Source organism: Accipiter gentilis, chromosome 10, assembly GCF_929443795.1.
Source record: "Accipiter gentilis chromosome 10, bAccGen1.1, whole genome shotgun sequence".
Taxonomy (NCBI): domain Eukaryota; kingdom Metazoa; phylum Chordata; class Aves; order Accipitriformes; family Accipitridae; genus Astur; species Astur gentilis.
The window spans coordinates 36,546,523-36,560,072 of record NC_064889.1 but is presented as its reverse complement, the minus strand read 5'-3'; the positions used below and the strand labels follow the sequence as shown (position 1 = coordinate 36,560,072).

At 43.4% G+C, this 13,550-nt stretch overlaps 1 protein-coding gene across 2 annotated transcripts in view; it reads right to left on the bottom strand.

Moving 5' to 3' along the window:
* Window positions 1-204: 204 nt before the first annotated feature.
* The window catches only part of RHBDL3 (rhomboid like 3), a 70,137-nt gene continuing 56,791 nt past the window's right edge, over window positions 205-13,550 (bottom strand). For both annotated transcript variants that reach the window (XM_049811675.1, XM_049811676.1), the window contains 4 exons: window positions 11,931-12,043; window positions 9,130-9,230; window positions 5,973-6,033; window positions 205-5,264 (listed from right to left, as the gene is read on the bottom strand). In XM_049811675.1, the coding sequence (XP_049667632.1) occupies window positions 4,993-5,264; window positions 5,973-6,033; window positions 9,130-9,230; window positions 11,931-12,043 (547 nt within the window). In that variant the 3' untranslated portion in view covers window positions 205-4,992. The remainder of the gene's footprint in view (window positions 5,265-5,972; window positions 6,034-9,129; window positions 9,231-11,930; window positions 12,044-13,550) is intronic.

Below are 13,550 nucleotides of genomic sequence, written 5' to 3'. Positions count from 1 at the left end.
TTAGTGCTTTGTGTTTAACACTTGGATGTGTTGTTAGCATTAGTAGTGTAAGCAAAAGAAAAGCTGCATAAATCTAGCTTTATTTGCAAACCAAACAGACACTGTGGGGGAGTCAGGAGACAGTCAGTGACTAACGTATCTATTAAGCTCACTGGAGATTAAGGTACTTTTGCTACTTAAATCAGACCTAGGGAATATTTGTGCTCTGTGTTGTAAAGTACTCTGAAACATAGATTTTCTGTACTACTACTGGCATTTCAGAAATACCGCATTAGAAAACTTTATCCAATTAAAAGCCAATGATTAATGGTGACATTAAAAATACATTTACCTTTAAACATGCTTGATTTTGGTCTTATGTGTGATTCTTTCTGTATAGAGCTACAAAATGCACTGTTTTCCTTTATAAACAGCTCTCAGCATCAGTGATTGCAGAAGGAATTTTTGAGTCATATCACAGAGCACTGTGGAGCAGCCACTACTATAAAAGAGACAGAACAGCAGCAATATTCAGAGGCTAAAACCCCAGAGGTGCTGGCCTTTGTTCTCTAGATCTCAGTTTGCCTCCAGAGGCTGCTGGTGTTGAACTGTATCCATATTCTCTGGTTCCACTTCAGGTAAAGCCAGTGGATGGGGTTTCCAAAGCAATTGAGCTGAGCTTGAGTCTATGTAAACAGAGAGACTTTGAGCTCTTTACTCACTGAAGTATGTGTGAAAGTCCTACCCACGATCCTGTGAGACTAAATATTGGCACAAAACAGTAGCTGTCTTGTGAGGTCAGCAGATAGCTGTTATTTTAGTACCAGCTCTAAATGTGTCAGACTCCATCCTTCATACCCCAGTTCAAATTGATCTAATCTGATTTAAAACATATGGGCAGTACGATCCATCAGAAGGAGCGAGGTCTTGGGACACAGAATCCCTGAGCTTTATTTCTAGTCCAGCAACCTCAGACAACAATAATTTCTCTGGCCTCCCCCTTCCCCTTTGATAAAATACTTCCTACTGCTAAAGGAGCAAGTAGTGAAGAATCACAGTATGCCACATAAGTGCTAAGATTCCTCATCGACTGATGGGGAAAAAGTGATATGAACTGTTGTCTTAAGAACTCAGCAAAAGTGAATTCATCAGCATTTTTACAGCTCCTCTACACCTCACTCAGAGATTGGTCCTGGTAACCTCCTCTCCCATCACTCTGTTACAACCCTCCCACTCCTCCTTCCTATAGTACTGATGTGTGCAAAATTAATCTCTACCTGTCTCCACGCATCTAGGAATAAAAGGTGCAATCTGCAAGCCCCATGGACTTTAATCTACCTGGTTCTCCTCCTCCTTCTTCCTCCCCATGGCTGTCTGAGCCACTTCTTGCGTCTCTCCTCTGGGATGAGGGATAAGCAAGAGGCTCGGGGCCGGATCCCATCCATGCTGTCACCATGCTGCTGGCAGGTGTCCCTGAAGGGGCTTTACAATCAGCCCGGTCTGCATGACTACTCCCTACACCTATCCTCACTGGACTGGTGCTGCAATATACTTACTAAATAGGAAGTCCAGGACACAAACGGCTTTTTTTGTTCCAGGTGGTGTGTCCTCACTCAAGGACACAAGCATAAAATAACTTCCTCTCATGTGCACTGTTCAAATTTGTAAAATCCTGGCAGCAGCTGAAATAAAACCAAAACAAATCACCAAAACCAGTCCCTCGGTGGACAGCTCCTTCAGGAACATGTTGCTGACTGTGACAAGTAAGAACCACAACTGAGCAGGATGGAGAATATTATATCTCCAACATAAGCCAGCAGCTTCAAGGACATCTGGAGGTAAAAGAAAAGCCTGGTTGCTATTAGCTCTCTGGTGCTGCAGCACTGTGGCACTCCTGGATGCATTAGAAAATAACATAACTAGATTTCCTGATACTCTGTAAAAACATAACAAGTTTTCACAGTGTAATTTTAATGATTAAAAAAAAATAAAATTATAAAAGCTTAAGCACTTTGAGCTGCTCCTGACTCCATGAGCTGATAGATTCTTACCAGACAACAGGCTCTGTGTACAACCTGCTCTATGTATGGGGAGAGATTTCAGCTCTGATGAGCAGGAATATGAGAAGGTTTCATTTCTTCACCCACAATAAATCTAGTACTGCTTTAAAGTCTGGCCTTTCTGATCCCCAGGGTTGCTTGTAGACTTGCTCAAGTGACAGGTTATGGGGACACACACAGAATGAAGTCAGAAAGATGAACAACAGTTTAAAAGAACAAGTCATAAGCTCAACCTCAGAGCTGTTTTCAACCAGTTTATGTAAACTATGTTCATCTATACATAAAGGACCAAAGAAGGGTGCCTGGATTATTCTGCTCAGCTCCCTCCTACTCCTGAGCAGAGGCAAAGATATGTTAGCCAGGGTCAGGCTGATGAAGAAAGTGGTGGCTCTTGAACTTGTAGCTTGCTGTTTCACCCCAGAGCACATCACTGGCAGGCACAGAAACCTTTCCTGAGGAGAAACTGATGGGCATTAAGTAGCTTTCAGTTGAGAAACCAAAAATAGAAGTCAATCAGTGCATATTGTACTCTTGTAAATTATAGGCAAAACAATCTGGGTTTTGTTGTGATTGAAATTTTTAAACAAAATTTTCAAAGTTTTCCTAAAATTTCCAAAACTCCCATTTCTGCTCACCTCTGTTTTAAAGGCATCTGTAATCAGAAAGGCTTAGCGATAAGTGAGGAAAGGAATGTCCTCCTTACGTGTTAACCAGGCTTCTGTCAGTATTCTCCTAGCTCCCCGCTCTCCTGCTTGCCTGCTGATTCCCAGGGAGATGATCTCCACTGCTACGAAACTCACTGTGTCAGCACCTGAAACGATGCATGTAAACTCTCATGACTGCTTTGATCTAGACCAAAATTGCAGAGGTAAAATGGCATGGGGAACCAATCCCCTTTTCCAAAATGACCAGAGCTCTGACCCTTAACCCTTCCTTTCGTTCCTTGATCTGAGGGCCCATGAGCAATGTACTAGCCGTACAGAACAACAAAGGCGCAGCTGCCCTCAGAGATCCCATTCCTGTGCACAAAGGTGGCAAAAATTGTTTCTTTTGCAGGTAAGGCTTATTCCAGGCTGTAGAAACACTTATTTTCTCCCCTCTCCCTTTCCCTGAGGCAACAGGATTTTTACTAGTGCATACTGTGGGAGCAGAACTTCACCCTTCCAGTCCAGAGAGATTTTTCCCATAAGAGGCAAAGAAGGGGGCAGCTGATAAGCACTCGTGAATGTCCCCTCTAGAATGACAGACTCCTACCAGTTTGTGGTATCATCTGGCAGCACCAATTACACAGCTGAGACAATAAAGCCCACGATACAGAGACATTTTGCTACAGAGCAAACCCGACTGCTGCAGTGCCCATTAGGTGTGCTGCGGAAGGCTCTGGTGGCTGGTGCGTGGGCGCCAGTATGCAGCTAGGAAAAATGAAGAAAGGAGCTAGTCTAGAGAGACTCCTATGGCTGCTTTATCCAGACCATCAAACTAGGGGGGTAAAGGGGTGAGAAAAGGAGGGCATCCACATTCCTGGACTGTAGTTTGGCAGCTCTCTAAAGTGAGAAGCAAAATAACAAAAGCACCTTACAGAGAAGTGTACCTATAAGCACTGCTTGTGCCACGGATGTTCCAGTCTGGTCTTCAGGTCCGTGCAGGCAACTGTATGGACTGTGCTGCAGAGCAGTTACAGATAGCCAAAACCTGGGCTTGACTAATGTTAAAGAAAAAGGCATCATTGCAACTAACTGTTTCTTGCAGCCCCCAAAACATCCATTGCCTCAGGAAAAGGCATCCTCAAAATTTAGCAGTCACTTTAAAAACAGTTTTATCTGTTTCACAATGATCACTGTAACACAGTAACATCCTTTCCATTTCAGTGGGAAACCAGTGCTACACACAACCTGATTTAACTCCACTGACTTCAGTGGACAGATTTGGCCCCAGATGGACTGTATGTCTATAAAGACTAGATAGTTCCTGCCCTGCACTGCTATAGGTGATTCTCTCCTGCTTTTCTAATAAGAACCTGCTGGAAGAGTTGAGATCCTTGCTAGGAGCTCACTGCAGGCCAGGTGTTAGATCTATGTGGCCAGAAATAAAGTGAGAAAAAAACAGCACTTGATTGTCAGCTGATAACAACACTATTGAACATTTGCCCTCCTTTTCTCCATCCTTCAAAAAAGAAACCCCAAGCCACACCCTCTAGCCACAGCAGGCGGGGGGGGGGGGTGGGTGGGTGGAATTTAAAATCAAGTGAAACATGCACAGTAAAAGTCACCTCTGGTTGGGTGTCCACAACACTCTAAGAGTTCCTAAGGTTTATAGTGCAATTTCATTTGACCTGTAGTTGAAGACCAGTCTCCATCACTTTGGGTGATCAAGTTCTGCTGATTCCTTTGAAAGGTGCATAAGACAGGTTTCACCATAGGCTAAAATATGTTAGGAACCATTCAAGTAATTAGACAGTGGCACTGGTATGGCTGAACAGTCAGATGTGTCCATAGAAACCAAACCCAAGCTGCCTTGTGAGTACCATGCGAGTCTCTAATTAGTAAATGTCTGCTCTTTTTCCCTTTTAGTGTTCAGTAACATTGAGGAGATTCATTCAACAACTGGCCATAATTCCAGCACTGACCTGGAAAATACAAATATCTCATACAAAATATTGATGTGTGCTAACAAACCAAGTGATAAGTGCCCAGGTACGAGCTGCCCAACGGGAGCCCTGGCAGTTGGAGAAACTGCAGGGTCCAGGCCAGCCAGTATTACAGTACCTGCTAGATTTGTGAACAAACTGATCAGCCCATTCTTTTGTGAGATCTTTAAGCATCTCCTCCAGCACACACTTGTGTTCAAAAGAATCATCCTCCCCTAAGTTAAATATAAAAATAGATGCTCCATCTTCATTCATGTAGCATAGCTGACAGATGACTTCCACTCTCAAGTTTTTTGTCCCATGTTTTCAAGGAGGGGGAGGTAGCTTTAGATCCAACAGGCTGTAGGCAAAAATGTTCCAGAAGATGGCAAACAAGACAAAAATGACATAAATAGAAAGGAAGATCCACCATAAAGTCTGGTCTTGGAGTCTCTGTTCATAGTTCCTCAGGATGATGACACCAAGGGTGATTCCAACCATCACCCCTCCCAGATGAGCCATGAAGCTGGGGTGTGGGCATGGTGGGTAAGCAGAGGGGTGGAATCGCAGCCACACGGCTCTTCCAAATTCAAAGCTCACTGGAACAAAGAAGGAAAAAGAAATTAATTGTCTAGGTCTATCCATTCTTAAGTCCACCTTGTAGGCAGTGCTGCATCCCTGAAGAGATGGGGAGGGAGAAACTGCCTTGTATGGGAAGCATAAGGAAGCTGGAAAGCTATGGGTTGCGGTGCATAGACATGAGGGGTCCCCAGTGGTTGGTAAGTGGTCTGGGTTCATGGGAGTGTAGATAGGTGAGGGAATATTTGCGTTTCAAAATTTATACCAAAATCATAAAAGAAATTAATTGGACTTGGAAGACAATTGTCTCTGACAAATACACAGCTTAGTTGCTCTTATCATGCCACCCTAGGGATATGGCTGGAAGATAATTCATTAATGTGTGTATAATGCTGTTGCCATCCCAGATAGGAAGTGCTCTAGGAAACCTAAGTATTATCATTGCAAAAGCATTGCTTGCTTGCTAATTCAAAGACATTTAAGTCCCAGATCTTCACAAATGCCACTAGCTACAGATGTTGGCTAACAAATAATCCTCATTTACAAATGTTTGTGTTGAAAGCCAAAATCTGCATTTGAGAGCGATGTGGCTTCTGCTGCTAGATGATCCAGCTGCAAGTTCCTACCAAAACTGCTGCAAAGTCAAAACTCTCTGAATCACCATGAACTGTTATGACAAGGGCAAACAAAACAGGAATGCTTGGTGCCAAGTATTGCATGATACTTACTACAGATCAAGGCAACAGCCATGCGCAGCAGTTTGAATTGGCACTTCATTCCTGACCAGTTCTGGAAAAGAGAGAAGGAAAACAAAGTGATGGTGCTTGCAGACCTGGAGGGATTTTACACTCAGATCTACGCTGGAAGAACACCAAGGACAACCAATCCTTGAAACAAACCCCTTTCATTGCCTTAGCCACCTGGACTTTCCACGCACAACACCAAACACAGATCTGTCAATCTCAGAGACAACACCAAAAAGGATATACTGCAGTCATGTCCAAGTTATGGACAGTCCATAACTTCTTTGCCTGGCAGTCTTCCGGGCTTTCTTTGCCTGAAATCCAGCTGGTGTGGCATGGTCCTTGGCTGGCCTTTGCCATTCTCTGTTCTTCAGACTGGCTAATTTTTAACATGTTAGTGTGATGTTTCACCTTAAATTCCAACTTCTGAAAATATTTGAATTTACCTACCCTGCAAAACCCTGTTGTATTAGGACACATCAAATAAAATTATGTTAAGTAGTACCTAGCATTCAACATAAGCATCATTCTGGTTAACATCACACAGCTCATCATGATTCACTTGGAGTCCCAACACTGTCACCTGTTAGGCAATTTCTCGGTGCATTCAAGCCCTACTGTGCTTTTCCAGTGCTACTGCCTGTACCTCATGCTCCCTGAAATTCTGCAACCTAGACCTTCAGCAGAGAACACACAAATAATAAAGACCTCAGTAAAAGTATACCAAGGAAACAGTGCCAAGAAAGCCTGGATTTGGCCTCCGCTGTCTTCAGGCTTGGTCATTAATCAATATAGCGGAATAAGAATCTCCAAATGATAGTCAGAAACCCTGGGAGAAATGTTTAAAATCCTCCTTTTCCACTTGCACAGAATTTCCAAGCAGAAAAAGAGATCGTGTTCTGGGGAACTCAGATGTATGACAACACTATTATTATTATTAAGTGACTAAATGAAATTTTGCCTGTTGAAAGCAGTATGAGATACCAAGCGAGCCAGGTTTCTTGAGAAAAACTCCCTGTTCATCACACTGAAGGAATAAAAAAAAAGTTTTTAAACTCTTCAGCCTAAGTTTCATGGCACTCGGTGACTTTTCAGCCTGCTGAAGAAATATTCTGCAATACATATAACTTATATTCAAGTTTTATTTGCAATCTGTCTGCAAATCACTTCTGTGACTGCAAAAATGCAATCTCTACAAAATAAGTAACTCATTTTGTCTCTCCACAGAGACACCTAACCCAGGCAGAAGGCTCTGAACTCATGCTGATTAATACTGTGCTGCCTCCTTCAGTTTTCATTTCCATGTAGCTGTTTTGAATTCCTCCCCTTACTCTTTTCCTTAGGGTGACATGCTTTATTGCTTCCCCCATTGGTTATTTTATGTATTTAATTCCAGGAATATTTATTTTTACAAGCAGGAATGTTTTCATTTCCTTTGGTTACCAGGAGGCACAAGGGAACAGAAGATTCAAGAGATCCTCCCTGCAACAGTCCCTCCTCTTCCCAGCACGCTCAAAGCACCTGTCCAAGACTGTGTTTTACCAACAAATGGCCAACATGTCTTTCAGCATGCGGGAGCATCACATCTAGATACTAAGTGAGCAGAGACACAGAAGAGGGGGCAAGAAAAGCAAAAAAACTCCACCAGAATGGGAAAGGCTGTAAAAGTAATTTCAGACGAGAAGAGACGCAGCAGATAATGGAGAAATGTAGATGCTAAGGTAGCAATTGCTAAATAGATTTGGAGGAGGCCAACGAGTAGTGAAATGACAGGCCACTTTGCAATGTTTTAAGAAGTCTGGGAAGGTAACTGGTGAAGACTCTCCACACACCTCTGGCAGAGCCTCTTCCTCTAAAGCAACCCAAATTTCCTCAAATGTCCCCCTCTGAATCTCAGTGTGAAAAAACCCTGAGTCTGCATTACCACCCTGTGAGACAGAGGAAAGTCCCTCCTGCTTTTGCTGGCCCAGTGGCAGGGAACACAAATCATACTGAAAATAACTGTATATAAGGAGAAATTTCCCCAGTAGAAACCTTGTGGTATAGGGGGAGCCCCTCTACTACACTCCCTATCTCTCTGCAAGCCACTCAACTGTCCTAATTTGGACAACAGCCCCCAGCTCATTCATGCTCCAAAAAACTTGAAGACAGCAAAGGAGACCTATTCTGCTCAGGAAATCACTCTCTCTCCCTGCTCCCAGCTGCTACAAAGGCTGCCTGGAGCAGCACTGTTGTGGGCTGCAGCTGGAGCCTGTGGACTTCGCTGCACACAAGCATTAAACACAAGGTTTTCTTTTAGGCTTGACACAAGTACCACCACACACACACATGTTTTCCAGCACCCATATAACAGACCTTCTGTCTCTACTGCAGCCAACCCACATTATCTTCCTACTCAGAGCCAGGGGAGGACACATTACCATCATTTTTATGGTTATTCTGCTCTGACATTGCTGGTACAGGACAGACATGTACCACCACACATGAATCCGCTCTCAGCCAAGCCATTTTGCCCAGTGGTCAGCTTAGGAGTCACACATACAGATATGCTGAGCTTTGCCACCACCTAGCTGAGGACATTGGATGAGCTCCTGTTTCCAGGTCTTAGAGGAAAGACGATGCTGGTACTTACTGACCTTTGTAAAGCATTTCATTAAGTGAAACGGCAAAAAGATGCATCACTAGTATGCCCAGGGTTCAGCTTCAGTCTGGGTTTTACAAATGGAGATCAGGGATATTCTGCACACAAATCCACCAAATACTAAATTTACTTAGGTACCCACTAACATTACATGGCACATTGCAGACAGAAACAGGTCTGCAACTTCTGCAGAGCCAGGCAGCTCCTTCTTTTCCAAATATTTGTCAGCCGTTGCAAGGAGAGCTGATAGCCTGGAGTACACTGATAAGTCTTGGATTACCAGCATCTTTGGCTTCTCCTGGCAAGCTGCCAGTCATCAGGGTACTAAGCCACCAGCTGCAGTGTAATATTTCCATTCCAGGACCATACCACTGAGACAAGACTCTTAACTGGGGCAAGCTCTGACTGACCAACAGCTGGGTCAGGCCCTATTTCCGATCCCTTTGGGCCACCAGACCTGGCTCACTTCCAAAGAGGTTAGATGGTCATTCTGGTACTCACCATGACTATATTGGCCAAGTGAGCTGAGACAAGAGCATACACGCCTCCAGAGGAGCCCACCACAGGTGCAGTCATATCAGCTACTGACACTGCCAGGGACCCTGGGAGAAAGAACAAGGGTTTGTGACAATTGCCAGCCAAATAAACACACTCTCTCCTAACCTACTTCCCTGCTACTGCCTGTTTTGTGCTAATTGCTGCAGGTCAGTAATAAACTGACAAAGAGAAGGGGGGGCGGGGAATCAATTGACTTGTGAAGCTAACTCAGTCCTGTAGAACTACCAAGACAGTGACTGATTGATTCTTCTGCACCTACTTTAAAAGAAGCCAAGCAAGGCAGCAATGTACCTTCAAACCTGCAAAAAGGCACTTACACCCTGATTAAAATAACAAGGAAGCAGGAGACAGACAAATGTCTGTGTCTTGTTCCTCACCTGAAGATAAAATAGAAGTAGCTCCTATACTGGCAAGACAAATATTTGCACAGTGAGAAGGAACTGAGGACTTGTAACTTAGCACAGGCCTCTGATCAAAGCACAGCCTGTTACTTATAAAACGTCAGAATAAAACCAGCTAAAAATAACCTGGATGGAGGCAGTAAACACAAGCGAGCAAAATGACAGGTCAATCACATAAAGGCACCACTAATAACAATACATCCAAACATAGACACTGCATCTCCTTATCTCAATTGGAGGCTTGGATCTGCTCAAAGCTCCTTTCATTGCAAACTTTAAGAGTAATTTAAGAGACAGAGAGACAAAGGCAGACTTGGCCTCACAAGGCAGAGATAATGAAGATCTTTGTGATGAGCAGGAATGGGAAAAAGACACAATGGCAAATCTTGAGAGAGTCCTCGGTAGTACAGAATCTAACAAACTTTTTTGCTAATTGCTTAGCTGATTCTGGGTCAAGAAAGTGCTGAGGTTCCAGCAGGCAACTCTGCTGATAGCTCTCTCCTTCGCTGTATGGCCCTGAGACTTCTCAGCTTTTAACACTGGCATTAAGGAAAAAGTTAATGAGAAGTTAAGAAAGGAGTAAATGAGAACTTGCAGTTAAGTCCTCAGACACTGCACTGAGCTTCTTGATCTCAGCCTCAACAAGCCTTCTTAGTAAAGCCAGACAAATGAAAAAAACCCCATAGAAGTAGGGAGTGGCCATTGTGGCCCATGTCTATATTTTACTGTTTATTCCCTTTTAGGAGCTATGTTATCTTTATATTACCAGATCCTCAGCATAAGAATGCCTCTTTCTGTCTCTCCTGGCACATGGCAAAGAATAAAGCATGTTTAATAATTGGCTAACATCTCAAATGGGAAGGGGTATCATGGGATGCTTTTCTGTGTCAGACTGTCCAGTCACATTTGTAGTTCCATCCCACACTAAGAAGGGAAATTTTCCCTTTCCATTTGGCACTTTCTTCCACAATTTATATGTCATAAGGTGTGAAAAGCAAGTCTACAAGGATGTGGCAGCTTGTCTGAGAAAAAAAAGTGGGATCATCTGTGTAGCAGAAATGAACCAATAATGCTAGGTGGGCTATTGAGCCTCACTCAGGCACTGGCTTCAAGCCTCCAGAACTCTGGGCATTCAGCCCAGCCCAACGCCCAAGTAAAACCTGCCTCTGGCCCTGCAGACCGTGCCAACAAGGCCATGGCCACAGGAATCTGAGAGGCAGATGGCAACTCGTAATGCTCAGCTGGGCTCAATTGCAGCAGATTCAATGATCACTTGCTTCACTTACCTGGCACAGATGCACGATGTGTATTTACACATATATAAATGAAGCCCCAGGGTTTGGTAGATGGATCTATGTAGGAAAGCTTATGTTGGGAAAGTTGCAGGTTGGGGACCACTTCAGTGCTTATTGAAATAATGGGCAAGGGACAGTGGAGCTGGTCTGCAAACTCCATCCTCCTCATTAAATATCGTGGTGTTTGTACCATGCCTAGTCCTGTGTCCTAGTCCAATTATGCTTTCCACAGTCTCTCTGCTGGAATGCAGTATTTATTGGTACCCAATGCAGCCCACTTTACAAAGGCTTTATCTGTTCATTATGGAAAAAATAAAATTATGTAGCTGGAAAAAAAAAATCCCCATAAATCTTGAACTAAGGCAGTCAACCACTGTCTGAGTTCCACTGTGAAGCCCTTGGTTGTTCTCACACTTTCCCCCTGTTTTAATTAGATCTTGATCTATTGTCAGCTAACTTCCATCACCTCCGAACTGCTGGAAAGCCAAACATAAATAAAAGCAATACAGCACAAACTAAAAATCAATTAAACCCCATGGCTTCATGATGAAATTAATTTCCAGATTCCTGTGCACTGCTCACAACCTACAACCAAATACTTCTTGCTTACTCAGGCTATAGAAAGCAGACAGCACAGGACAAATGGAGGAAGAACTGGCACAGGACCTGGAAAAAAAAAAAAAGACTCTTCACGCAGGGATACCTGTGATGCCACCTTTCTTCTAAGCCTCTATGGGACATGAGGAAAGGAACAGCATGACTGCCACATTCAGGAAGACCATCTAAAGCAAGGCTATTTTAAAGTAACAGGTTGTTGGTGCTTTTTCTAGCAGGTCTCCTAAAGACAGAGCCTATGGCTATTTAGAAACAGATGTCAAGTTGTAGCATATTTCTCACTTCTACCCTCCAGAATAATTTCAACACATAGAAGATCAGTGACTGCTCTTCTCCTATATCCAAATGTCACAAAACATTTCTACTACACAAAAGTCAGCACAGACCATTTTCAGATGCTTCTCCATCTGGGGCATCCAGAGGTATCACCTACCTGCCACAACTCCAGCAATGTACACAAAACTGATCCTCGCAGCTCCATGCACCATTTCCAGGGGAATCCCAACCAAGAGCTGAAGGACAACATTGAGTCCAAGGTGCTCTATCCTGCGGCAAGGAGAAACAACAGTTGTCCTCTTTTCTAAGTCTGTGTCTCCCTTCTCTACACTTGAGACAGAGATATCTTGGAAAGGAAATCAAATAGCACCTGCTTCATGAAAGTAGATTGTAACACTGGGAAAAACAATGGTTCCTGAAAAAAATCAGATGCATCAGAACGATGCTTCTTCCCTCCTTGCTGCTCATTATCTTTTTCACATCCACCCAGGTCCTTTCAGCCAAAGACCTCACAGCATGTTTGGTTCTTAGTGAGTTTTTTTTTTATTTTTTATCTTTGTTTTGTTTGGGTTTTGGGGGTTTTTTGTGTTTTTTTTTTGTTTGTTTTGTCTTGTTTGTTTGAAGAAGTTAAATGACTTGTCCAAAAAAGCAGCAAGATGGCAGCAGAGCCTGGAACAGAAGCCAGAAATTTGACCTCCTCCTCTCTTCTCCCCTCCTAATGATACAGCCTTTCTCTGCACATATTACACTGCCATGATGGGCAGCAGATATTAAGTCAAGAGCAAGGTAAGCCAAGCAGTGCTAAGACAGTTGCTGTTTCCTTGTGACACATAATGCTTTACTGTTAGTGCTATCTGACCCTCACCCTTTTCTGCTGTGCCTGATCATGGTCAGAATGGGAAGCAGAGGGCATTTTTATCTGTGGTTAGGTGCCCAGTGAGACACAAAGCGTATGAGCTCCCTGTTCACCTACCATTGTTCCCATTACAGTCAATAGCAAAACTCCTGCTGAACACAATGGGAAAAGCTGGGCTTAGACTAGTATTGTAGAAAACCCCACTGTGCACATCATGCAGGACCACTTGCAGCCTAGAGGCAGAGTGTGACAGCTAACATGGGCGCATTTGGTAAAGACTCCGGTGCAGCAGTTTTTTCCTGTGCTGAATCAATAGTTTCAAAGCAAGTTCTTTGTTGCTTTAATCAATAGTACTTAACAAAACTGTCTTGCTACTTTTCAAAGCTCTATACAAATATTTACCCTTGCCTTTGCCATCTGCAGGATCTTTCAGTGAGGTAACAACAGCACCAGGCCCCTGAACAGGGTCCTTCTCAACACTGTGCTAGTGTCTGAGATTTACCCTGGGCTCATAGGGCTGCAACCTTGCTGAACGGCCACATCCTGCTGGACCCAGGGGTATACTTTGTTCTGTATGAAGAGTGCCTGAGTCTGCTTACAAAGCAGGTGGACCTAAATGACACAGTGGTACCCTTAATGTAGAAGGCTAACATCTTTGGGGGGAAAGAGTGCAAAGTAGCTAATGTATTGGAAATCTACATCCTATTTTATACAAGAAAAGGATTGCTCAGAGACAGCCACTAGCAATCTTTGGTTTAAGTTATGTGCATTTTCACTGTTTTGGTCTTTCTTCATGTTACCATAGCAATCTGCCATATACATCAGCAAAAAACGCTGATGGTGAGATGCAGTAATTACAGAACAGTCTCATAAATGAGAATTTAAAGTTGGACTGGAAAAAACTGCTACAAATTATACTGC